This window comes from Papaver somniferum, chromosome 8 (genome assembly GCF_003573695.1).
Source record: "Papaver somniferum cultivar HN1 chromosome 8, ASM357369v1, whole genome shotgun sequence".
NCBI lineage: Eukaryota > Viridiplantae > Streptophyta > Magnoliopsida > Ranunculales > Papaveraceae > Papaver > Papaver somniferum.
The window spans coordinates 5637234-5649231 of record NC_039365.1 but is presented as its reverse complement, the minus strand read 5'-3'; the positions used below and the strand labels follow the sequence as shown (position 1 = coordinate 5649231).

At 36.8% G+C, this 11998-nt stretch overlaps 1 protein-coding gene and 1 long non-coding RNA gene across 2 annotated transcripts; one reads left to right on the top strand and one right to left on the bottom strand.

Annotated features, from left to right (window-relative positions):
• The first annotated feature begins 4018 nt into the window (after positions 1–4018).
• On the top strand, positions 4019–9846 carry LOC113304839 (SKP1-like protein 21). The gene is made up of 10 exons (XM_026553977.1): positions 4019–4235; positions 5487–5865; positions 6683–6907; positions 7038–7229; positions 7317–7427; positions 7709–7787; positions 8106–8203; positions 8289–8452; positions 9040–9176; positions 9334–9846. Exons 2-10 carry the CDS (start codon positions 5830–5832, stop codon positions 9348–9350), a joined length of 1059 nt encoding a protein of 352 aa, XP_026409762.1. The 5' UTR covers positions 4019–4235; positions 5487–5829; the 3' UTR covers positions 9351–9846.
• Positions 9576–10914, bottom strand: LOC113304840. The gene is made up of 3 exons (XR_003338442.1): positions 10780–10914; positions 10538–10682; positions 9576–10433 (listed from the first exon to the last, which is right to left on the bottom strand). It is a non-coding gene; the product is annotated as an uncharacterized LOC113304840 (long non-coding RNA).
• Positions 10915–11998: the final 1084 nt, after the last annotated feature.

Genomic DNA, 11998 nt, shown 5'->3' with positions numbered 1-11998 from the left:
GTTACGCTTTACCCAGGTACTATCTTTCCAACTTCACTCTTTACCTTTGCCTCGTGTTATTATTCTTTTGGTATTGCTCTTTCATTAGAAACATTGAGGACAATGTTAGATTTAAGTTTGGGGGTGGGGAAGAAACTTTTTGTTAGTTTTAAGTTGTAATAAATAAACTCCAGAGCCTAGAAATTTATCGTTATTAAGGAGGGCACTATCCAATCTAAGTGGATGGAAGCATTTTGGTTTTAGGAGTTGAGGAACCAATCTGACTAGATGGAAACATCTATAGAGTCTATTCATAAAAGCACAGAGCTCAGGTGTTAGAAATAAAAAACATGGTAGTTTCGCCATATCCTCGTGATGGAAACATCGAAAGAATCCTGATCACTTCTTTTTGTTTTATTTTTATCATTACTAGGGTGAAATAAAGTGACTGAGATTCCAAAAAAAAAAAAATTGAAAAATTGAGGCCAGACCTCCAGACCAACCGGAATAAATACAATAAAGTCGACCACTGGTACCCTTGTATATGCCAGCTGAGTTGACCTAGAGTTAGGATTATCGACCACTGGTTCCCTTTTATATGCCAGTGTGTTGATATTAGTCAAGACCAATATCTCGGTCCATTAGGATAGGTTCACCTTAGTCAACATCATCCATGTACATCCACCTTCTTAATCTATCCATGTGATTGGTTGACTCCGGTTTATGATGTCCAGAAACTATCTGAGTAGAGCTCTGTCACTTTATATGAATTTTAGTATGCTTGAGTGCAAACTCGTGTACAACAATTGGAATTTCGCATCAGGGTACTTCCTCCAATAATCAATAAATATTCCAACCAAGGAGGTTCTTTAGTGCTTTCCGAGGTTCTGCGTAGATAGCTAGGGTCTGGAGTAAAGATTTTGTGGGTATATCTCTGGTAAGCCCTCCCGAGACTATAACTCGGCCACTAGGGCCACCTAGGGGTTTAAAGGTTATTGCATACGCTAAATGCAATCGACGATGCCTGCGACAGTGAGTTAGGATTTTATTTTGTAGTTTTGATTTGCTCGGGACTAGCAAATAATAAGTTTGGGGGTATTTGATAGACACATTTATGTGTCTAATATATCTCATTTATATATATTATTAGTGCTCGATTTTGTACTTATTATGGTCTTTTATGCTTTTGTAGGTGTTTTTGGATAAATAAGGCTTTGCGGCAAAATTGGCTAAAAATGTGGCCCTTGGATTGCCGTTGATAGTGTACGGGAAATACCCCGGAGGAACCCTGAAAAAGTGCAGAAAACATCCCAGAAGAATTGCTAAAGGAACCCCTAATTTGGATAAGGGGCACCCCATTTCAGGGCATGTACTAAAGGGACACCGGAACTGGATAGGGGGAGGTCATCTTCAAAATTCAAAACAGAAATTGGCGGGAAGAATTGGCTGCAGCGACAACAGTTTTGGAGTTGAATTCTTAGCGAGTTCTGAGGAGATTAAACGGGTGTATTTGGTACCTACGGACTCTAGAAGACATAACAGGCCTAATGCAATCGTCTAGACCCATCCAATTGGGCTGGATAAGTCGGAATAATTGATCAAAGTCCCAACAGGATACGGCTTCTCTGTTTAGGGTTTGTGATTGGTCAGAGAGATTTATGGGATATTCTTGCGTGGATATATACCAATTCAGTTCATTCCAAGTCAGAGAATAGTTTGGATACGAGAGAATAGCCAACAGAACCACGTGAATCAACATGAAAGTGATTTTTCTCCAAACTGCCAAGAAGAATAATGAGATTATTCTCGGATTTGATCGAGTTTCTAGGGAGTTGGATAGCTATAAATAGCTGTGTTTTCATCATAGAAGGGTTAGAAAACCTGAGGAGAAAGTTTAGAGTCCAGGAGAGCCGAGGAGAGGCGATTACAGAGAAGACAGTGCTGCTGCTGCCGCTGTCATTGAAGAGCTTCAAGAACACGAAGAACAGACTCACATAGTCAGTCGTTCTCTTAAATAACAATACCAGTGTCGTTCTTTTACAGCAGTAAAGGCTTATCGTTTACAGCAGTCTTCAATAACACTTACCCCTTTGTAACAGTGACGCTGTAACACTTCTACAGCGTTGCTAATTCCTGTTTCATCTTATATACATCAATAAAAACACCTATTTTAGCCATGAATTTATCTTGTGAGTGTGTTTTTGGGATGAGGAGCTAAACCCAGTCCCAGGGGTGATGGAGGAAGCCATTCTTCCAAAAGTTATGTGGTAAAATTCATTTTTAAATTTATTTATGCAATCCTTTTATGATTAATTGCACTGAATGAAAATTGAATAAATGATTTTTATTAATTAATTGTGTTTTCTCTTGATGAAACATGCTTGGTTTATTGCTTTTGATATTTCATGCTTGCGATTAACAATGGATGTTTTGAAAATCTGATTTAGGCAATGATTAGAATCACAATTGTTTTTGATTTGAATTATAATGTCTAGAATTGCATGATAATAATTATTATTGAATCACATGAATTTTGGTGAATGGTGAAATCCTAAACCCTGGTCTTTCCATAATATTTACATAATTTTGAATTTTGAATTTGTTTTATCTTTTATTTTTAATTTAAATCTAAAAAATTATTTTCTTCACAAGTCTGAAAAGACCCAGTTTTACCACTATTACTACAACCATTTTGAAAAACCATCAGTTGTTCCATTCAGCGACTAGCATACTAAATTAACACTGCCATATGACTTATGAGGTTGTCCTAGCTGCCACTCCACATGCTAGATTAGAAGACCATATGACTTAGCCTTTAAAAACTATGAACAATAAATTTAGTGTTTTAACAACAACCTGCCTCCTTGTATTGTGGTTGCGCATATTTTTTAAATCTATCTCTTCTCTCCAGTTTTTTTTTTCCATCCTTCTTTATAATAGTCTTTCCTAATTCTTAAGTTAGATATTGCCATAATGTCAGTATCTAATTTGCTCTAAATGAGTAGTTCTGATTTTCACGGAAAATTGGAATTCCTTATGAAATAACAAGTTTCATAAGATGTTGTAATCATTTTGGCCGTGTATCTTTTTGGTGCGATTTTATAATCACGACACAACTACTTGTATTTTTTTTGGAGATACATTAATGTTTTTCATTGCAGAAAAGGCTCAAAAGTAATACTCAATCGTCAGTCAGAGGAATATACTATCCTATAGAAGGGCTCAACACCATATTTTGATAATTTTATCATGAATGATGGCATTGATCTTTCACAACTTGTTTGTGGCGACATACAAGCTGCTAACTTTAGAAGACATTTTATTGGGTACCGATAGAGAACGAAGGTTTTTTTGAATTTAAAGAATTATGGATGTAATTTTATCTTTCTAGGTAATTTTAATTTTGTTATAGCTTTCTGGATATATCGCGTTGTACTCTTTTCCCTTAGTCAAGATTTTGTCATTATGAGTTTTGCATGTCAAGATTTTAATGAGTTAACACATGTGATTCTAACACCATCTCATATCTCTTCATTTAGAGATTTCAGCGGTTTTAGGATTTTCTTTCTAGTAAACGTTTTCTCCTTTTCACCAACTTTGCAATAATACCAACAATTTCATCAAATACATAGCTTCTTCTTTGTTTATTTCGTATGGGATAACAATACTTTCAATTGAACCAATATGTTTGGAAGCCACATTCTTTTGGTGACCAAATCAAATGAATGTATCACAAAAAATTCTTCTTACCTACTAATGGACCCAAAGCCTGAACAAATTGTTGATGACTAGCCCTTACAAAAAAATCAAAAAGAAATAATACACCCCAATTTGGACCCCAGGAAGAAATTGTGGATGACTAGTCCCTAAAACAAAGCGACACGTGTCATGATACACACAAAATTAAAAAGAAAAACCCTAATTATCACCCGAAAAGTAAAAAACGTGTTTGCCTTTAATAGAAAATAAATGTTACGACATTTTAAAAAAACGATACGAAGTAAAGAAAAAAAGAGGGTAGAAGCCGAAGAAACAGATATACACAGCGGCCGTAAAAAAAAATCAAAAAGCCGAAACCCTAAGAGAAAAACAGAAATCACCCAATTTCATCACTTCCTGTCCTCATTCTCATTCATTATCCCCTTTCTTCTTCAACCTTCTTCGTCGCGCCAAACCCTCTGCGGAGAAAAATAAATTCAAACCTTTTTGATTTCGTCTTCCTCATTATTCCTAGCATTCATTCTCTGTTTTACCAGGTATATATCTTTTTTTATGGGGATTCTTATGATGGGTTTTGTATAATTGTTGATTATTGTTAATGGGTTTAGTTTAATTTTGTTGATAATGGGATTTGTATGATGAAAAAGAAGGTTTTTGTGGATTAAACAGAGCATTTTTGATGAGTTTGGGGGTTAGGTTTGTTTTTTTTTTAGCATTTGTATTTATTTGTGCTTATGGGTTTATGTGGTAGTAGCTGTTGATTTCAATTGAATGTGTTTTTTTTTAGTTTTGCATATATATTCATTTGATTGGGTAGTTGGACTAGAGTGGGAAGGAACAAGAATTTGTGTTTTTATGTTATCTTGATTGTAGTCTAGTCTTACTGTGTCTGTGTGAGTGGATTGATGATCTTTAGTGGGGTAGATTGGGGCGTAGTATGTTTATTAGTATGCATTTCCATGAGTGTTTATTGTGAAATTCTAGGTTTTGCGTTGGGTGTTGAATGTGTGGTTTCCCTATTTTCATTAGGCTATGTGTTGGTTTGTTGAATGTCAAGTTAATTCCTTAGGTTAAGATTTCCTTTTTGTGGTGTAAGTCGTTTCAGTAATGGGGAACAGAAACTTCCATGTTTGTACATAATCCTAACTCAATAATTGGATAGATTTCTTTAGATAAGATGGATACTGTTATAGGAATCTAAACAGTCCTTTTTTGACAAATGTTACTTATTCAACTATCTTAGGGTTTCCTTACATGTGGTTTCCAATATGCCAAATATGGATCTCCCAGTAGTGAGACGAAAGTCTCCTCTGGATTAGCCTTGTGAGAAGTACGTTATTTACCCTGTTTATCGCAATGATTCTTGTTATCCTCTATATCATACATCCTTCCAACTAGCAACATAGAAATAAGGAGTACAAGAAACTCCTTTCTGTATCTTCTCTAAGTGATGGCTAGGTTATTCATACATGCGAAATTTAGATTACGAGATTTACTAGTAGACCTTTGGCGCTGTGATCTTTGTTATCCATGTCTGAATATCTCGACTTAGCTGGAAATTAGGTGCACTTGGGTACCCGAGGGAACTTCCTCCTGCTTATTTATCGTGTTCATTATTTAGATTGCAGTGTTGATCTTTCCAATTCCATTATTATGAATTCCCACTACTTGGAGTTTGTGTTTGCTGTTTCACTCTCCAAGCATCCAGTAAGTTAGAACCATGGGATAATACCAAAATTTTTCTGCTGATCTTTACCTATTATTTATTTACTTGCTTTGCTTTTCAGGTTGTTAATCTACTGAAGCTAGGAAGACCTTATTTGCATTCTCTTGCATGATTCAAATTCGCGCCATTTCACTTTTACGCATGAGTCAATTGACAAGATATCAAGAGCCTCGCCAGCACGAAGGTGCTGAAAGTCATGTTTGTGGGATTAGGAAATGTACCACTGTGGGTGTCATCGGTGAAGAATCTTTATCCACTTAATAATCACGACCTTTTGGCAAGGGAAAGCTTAAATTTGCCTTGCTAGTTGCGTTTGGAGCTGCAATTCTGCACTTGCCCAGAACTCTTTTTTCTTTCTTTTTTGCATTTTTTACTAGTTCTTAAAGTTTGGAGGTTACAATCAAATGTCAGAAGGCAATATGGCAATAATTAAACCAGAGGTATGTAACAAATGTTGCTTATCTTTTTATTTCTTGTTACCTTTTGTTTTTAGCTTAAAGGCATAAAACATTGGCTTTGATATTTGCTACTATATTTATGGTATGTGTTCAATGGTACCCAAGAAAATAAGTGCCTGGTGTGTGGTCTCGAACTTAGGTATTGGACTTGCTTTAATCACGAATTCCAGGTTCTGGGACCATGCTACGTAATATTAGAGATAAATACATTCTGCATGTGTAGTTGCACACCCACTGGTTGGCTTATTTGCTAGTTATATTGTTATGAATGATGCAATTTATTCGCATTATTGAAGAAGTATATCATAAACCGTAGTAGTAAGAAAGTTGGAGTAGCTGAAATTTGAGAGAGGTGGTTGAGCATCTTATGCAGAATTTCCATTGTGGAAGTGTCTCTCTGTATGTTATTTCAGTACCTTTTAAATCATCTAGATGGTACTCAAGTGTTGACAAAAAGGTTTTGGTATTTTGGTGTTTAAGAAGTAGCTAATCTTAGGCACATCACTTTTAACCTAGGCTCGGTTTATCTACGTTCTAAAGTCCAACTTCATGTTCCATATGCTTGTACCTGTTTATTGCATAATTCTATTGTTTTGCTTCTAAGAAACCCATCATTATAGATGGTATATATAGATGGGGGCTTTCTTTGTAATTTTGCTTGACTACTCATGTCTTATTTCCATCTCTTGACATGATTCTTTCCCTATTCTTTCCCCCCTTTGGCCTTCTTAGAGTCTTGTGGTATTGTTTTTATTTAATATTTTACTGATATTGTTTTTTTTAAACGTCTGAACCTTAGGCTATGAAGTCTTATATTTGGATACAAACTTCTGATGGCTCAATCCAGCAAGTAGAAGAAGAGGTTGCTATGTTCAGCCCAATGATTTGCAGGGAAGTGCTACAAAATAGCATGGGATCAACTAAGAACTGCGCTATTTCACTTCCCCAACGAGTAAATACAGCTATATTAAGCTTAATACTCGATTATTGCCGGTTCCATCAAGTACCGGGTCACTCTAATAAGGTTTGGCCTCTCTTCCATAATTTTTTTAAATTGGATGCTTTTATCTGTCCCCTAGCTTTTATTAGCAGTGTCGAGTCCTGATAGAACTAATTTGAAAATATAAGTAATAAGTGAGTGTGCCTGTGGCCAGGAGCGTAAATCTTTTGATGAGAAGTTCATCCGAATTGATACAAAAAGGTTATGTGAGTTGACGTCTGCTGCTGACAGTTTACAACTAAAACCTTTGGTTGATCTCACCAGCCGAGCTCTTGCTCGGATGATTGAAGGGAAAACACCTGAGGAGATTCGTGAGACATTTCACTTGCCTGATGATCTCACAGAGGTATTTTCTACGTTATCCTCGTATTGCAACTCTGGGTATTTTTTCTTCCTTCCACTTTGTTGCTCATGTGGATTTTTATGTTTCTAGGAGGAGAAGCTGGAGCCTTTAAGAAACACAGCTGATGATCCGCGAATCAGGCTGCTTAATCGACTTTATGCCAGAAAGAGGAAAGAATTAAAGGAGAAGGAAAAGCAGAAGGTGAACTGGATACTTTATTTTTGATACTAAGATGTTACATTCATAATTGAATAAGCAACTATTGCATAAAATTTCCTATTGGCTTTTGTGGACCAAAAAGTTTCTCTGTTGATTACTTTTAGGCTTGCAACTTATTAATGTGTGAAGGATAGCAAATGGGGCCTTTGTTTCTTTCTTGTCAGTGTATTGGTTACAATGTTAGAGTTGTTGATTCAAATCTGCATTCATATTTTCTCAAATAGATACATACCTTTTATAACTAGGTCCTCTATATGTTGCAGACTGCTGAGGTTGAAGAAGAGCGGGTGGACGAACGCTCAGTTGATGAACTGTTGTCGTTTATCAATGGTGGAGGCGAAGGTATTCTTGAGTGAAGTACTCAGCACACTTAGAATTCATGTACTTCAATATATTTTCTTTCAGGCATATTCTTTATTGTCTTGTAAATTAAAGCTGTTCAAGATTGCAAATTTTAGCAAGAACTAAGTGCTAATGTTTTGAATGCCTGGCTTTATTTAGAGTGGGTAAATATCTGTGCTAATCTTGATTAATTTCACATGTCGTACTTGGGAAATGGCTACTGATGCCCAAAGATTACTTTCTATTTATGGTATTGCCCCATTTTCTATTGTCCTATAACGTGCTTCATCTGAGTATCATTTTTCTTTTCTTCCACAGATTCGAAGGCGGCTAAAGCTCCTAAACATAAAAAGAAAAACCGTAAAAAGAAAGATCAGCCAAAAGACCCATGTTTGAACAATGGTAAAGAAAAGAAGGTTAGTGAGAAAATGGTAAATTTTAGGCAAGTTATCAATGTATGCAAACCAGTATTTTTGAACTGTGGATATACATGTGTCTCAGGAAGCTGATGCTCTTCCTTCTGCACGCTTAAATGGTGAAATCAGCATCAGTTCTAGTCAGACTTCAGAATTCCTAGATTTAGCAGATGACTTAACTAAAATTGATTTTGATGATGATATCGACGACGATGAGCTAGACCCCGCGATGAAGGAAGAACTTGATAGGTAAGATGGGGGTGGGTGTGGGTGTGGGTGTGGGACTTATGGTTAATTTTGTTATTAATATTAACTTTCAATTGTTTAGCTTCCTAAACTAGGTGATCAGGTAAAATACTGTTTGTCCTCCTATTAGTTGTTTTGAGACTAATAAGGGGCTTGTATTAGTACACTTATTTTCTTTTCTTAGTCCAGAAAAGACTAGAGTTTTGGTGCTTCTGTTGCTATCTGTTCAGCAACTCCATTAGCTTATCATCCCAGTTTATTTATGTGACTTGCAACTTGAAGAATACTACCATGTTGTAACTCGTTCATGTTCCCACCCTCTCCTTTCAGTTTTTCTTTTTGTTCCCATGATCCTGGTCGTATGATGATTTGTGCTTGTCCTATTCGTTTGATCAATTATTCTCATATAGTGTAAACATTTTGACTGTTTTGGTGTCTTTTTTCATTGTTTACTACATTTGCCTTCATTGTGAACTGTTGTGCTATGACTAGCTCTTGGTATCTAGCTTGGTCGGACGACATATTATCATATATCTGTTTTTTCAGATAGTATTTCTTATTTATTAAATTGTGTGATCTTCCAATTGCAGGGAAGTAGAGGATTTTGCTAGGAGATTGAATTCAGATTGGCCCGAAAGAATGCAGGAGATCCTGTCATTAGGTCAAGAAGGAAGGCTTGCTCCCATTTCGTTGAATGGAAACGGTTCCTTGAGGAGATACCCTAGTAGTATGTTTCTATATCCTTCATTTATATTTATGTATTGCTAGGTTTACTTGGGGGGATACCCCAAGTATCCTGTACTAAACTAGATTTAACTGTTATTCTCCAGTAATTGTTCTTGTCATTTGTCGTTTATTAATCATGTATGTGATTCCGATGACAGGGCTAGACCAGAGATGAGTCCATTTGCTTGGGGGTGGGTCCAGCGATTCGAAAAAGCCTGTTGGCGCTAAGGCTACTTACAAAAATAGAGATTTCGATGCTGTTTCCAAAGATCTTGTATGTATGTTTTCTTGTTCTTTGGAAATATACTTTACTGAAATTTTGAATCCTCGGCGCAAGGACCTATGTAATGTTCAAAATGATAGAGAAAAATGCAGGTCTTTAGTTTTTAACTTTACCAAAATTCAAGTCAAATATAAGTAGTTTAGATTTCCAAATTTTGTCCTGGCCCCGGAGGTTCTTCTCTTGCATGAAGCCGTCAACTTGATAAGGCCGTCCGTGACGGATTTGTTGTGGCTGGGGGTTAATTCTATGCATCACAAATTGATAGGTGTACGGATTTTTCTTTTCATGAATGAAATAAATAATTTTATAGGTACCAATACAAGTTGTAACGCAGGCGGATTTAATTGTATTTTCCTGGGGTTACAATGTCATATGTTCATACTTTGTAGATGCGGGTGATAATATCATGTTCACACTTTCTAGATGCAGACAAAAGCATGCTCTTCCTGACAATTATAACATACATGTTTCTGATTGAACCGGTGAAATGTTCCAGGTGATATCTTGTTTCAGTTTATCTCAACTAGATATTACCACACTTCCATAGATCTATGGAGATTGGAGGGTCTAAAGTGGGTTCTTTGTGTTCTCTTCATTCCCTCATGTGCAGCTAATGGTGAATAATGCGACTAGTGCAGTGCAAATGTAGCTCATGAAGATTGGTTGTTTAGAATGGGGATATCAGTTAGAACTTGAATTAGTTATTAGTAAAATTATAAGCTGTTGTCTCTTGATGAACACAAAGAATGACCCTCATTTACTTATCTCAGATGCACAGAGAATCACTCATCATTTTCTTGCTTAACCAAATTGAAGCTGTGCGAGACGGGACAACACAAGAACAGTAGAGAAGAAAGTGGTAGAAGAAAAATACAAGCTACTAGAATCTTCTTCGCATTTTGTGGCTTCTTCAATAACCACCGCCAGACATCTCCATGAAGAAATCAATTTCATCCCCTCATCTTCCATTCCAAGCTGCAACAGCAACTCGTATATAAAATAAAACATCTCAAACTAAAGAAAAACAAAAAAAATGGAAAACACTTGTGAATCATAATAGTAAGTTTAGAAGAAATTACTTGATTAGGGGTATCCTCTGGTTTGATCCGTTTACCATCATATAAGAAATAGATCTTCACGTATTCACTGGCAACAATTTGTTTAATCTCACAGAAAGTATTCATGAGCGCGCTTCATTCTGAAGTGAATTTCACCTCCAACATACTAGATTACCAATGAAGAGACAAGTGAGTTAGTAAGTAGATACTGTTATAACTCAAAACATCAATCAATCCAAGAAGATTACAGAGAAAGACTTTACAAGGAACATGACCGTGATATTAATATGACTGCTCGATCCCACAGCAACTGGTACAACAACTCCAGCTATATTTGTCGGTAGAGAAGTGTGGTTTCTTAAACCAAATCCCATGGTGATGAAGTGGTAGAAGTTGTAAATCAAACTCAAACTCAATCTTGAAACTACTTCGAAATAAACAAGTTTCGTTTTTCCGATTCAACAACTCGATCACTCAAATGGGGACCTTAGAGAAATGTACAAGTTGTACTACATCCTAAGGCGGATAGTTTTGGTATATCCTCCCAGTCCGCGAACCGTTAATCTTTCTTGATTTTTGTGTGTGGCTTTTAAACCAACTAAATTGTTGTGTTATTCTTTAGAGTCGCTCCAAAGAATTTGGTTAAGAAAAGTCGGAATCGTCTGTTTCCAAATTGATGTTGATAGGTTTTCCGTTTGGCTGCCGTCGGCTGCAAAGTTTGCCAGTCCATCCGCTGCTTGGCTTCCTTCTCTATAATTATGTTGAATAACACAACATGGAATTTGACGCATTCGATGTATGTTTCTTCAATCATAGCAGAGATATACCATGGGGCTTCCTTTGGAGTTTTAATGAAGTGCACGAGATTTTCCAAGTCCGTCTCGAATATGACTTTATTCCAATTTCTTTCATTTGCTGCTCTGGTTGCTATGATTGCGGCCCATGTTTCCTCCGTTAGCGCCGTGGTTACACCTAGAAGTTGTGCAATAGCCAAAACGGTGTGCGCGCTTGAGTTCCTGCATATGAATCCTGCTCCCCCTATTCCCGGGTAGCCTCTAGCTGCACCATCTGTATTTATTTTAAACCAGTATGATGTTAGGATACTCCAACCCACTTGAATGGTTGTAAAAGATTTTGTTATGTTTGTTGTCAATCTGCAAGGAAGATCCCCGGGGAAAACTGGAGGGGGGGGGGGGGGGGGGGGGGGGGTCAAATTTTCCCATTCAAATTCATGATGTTGTGCGAATGATCTTGTCAGGATGTCGTCATGGGTGGATTGTGTTTGATTGAATACGAGATCATATCAGGTTGACCATAAAGACCACAAGAGGAAACAACAGTATGTGATAGAAGAGGTATTACCTCGGGTTTGCAGTAATTGAGAAATGGTTGTTTCGTGGTTTATGATAATTGGTTGGTGGTTACCTTGGGGTTGGTTTCTTGATATGCGGTTAGAGAGGGTGATCCAAGTGGACAGAGCCA

Bases quoted from the DNA above. Each gene is read 5' to 3' on its own strand.
- LOC113304839 (XM_026553977.1), top strand. From the start codon at position 5,830: ATGTCAGAAGGCAATATGGCAATAATTAAACCAGAG. The intron at 7,230-7,316 runs GTATTTTCTACG...TTATGTTTCTAG, and splicing joins TGCCTGATGATCTCACAGAG to GAGGAGAAGCTGGAGCCTTT. The intron at 8,204-8,288 runs GTTAGTGAGAAA...CATGTGTCTCAG, and splicing joins ACAATGGTAAAGAAAAGAAG to GAAGCTGATGCTCTTCCTTC.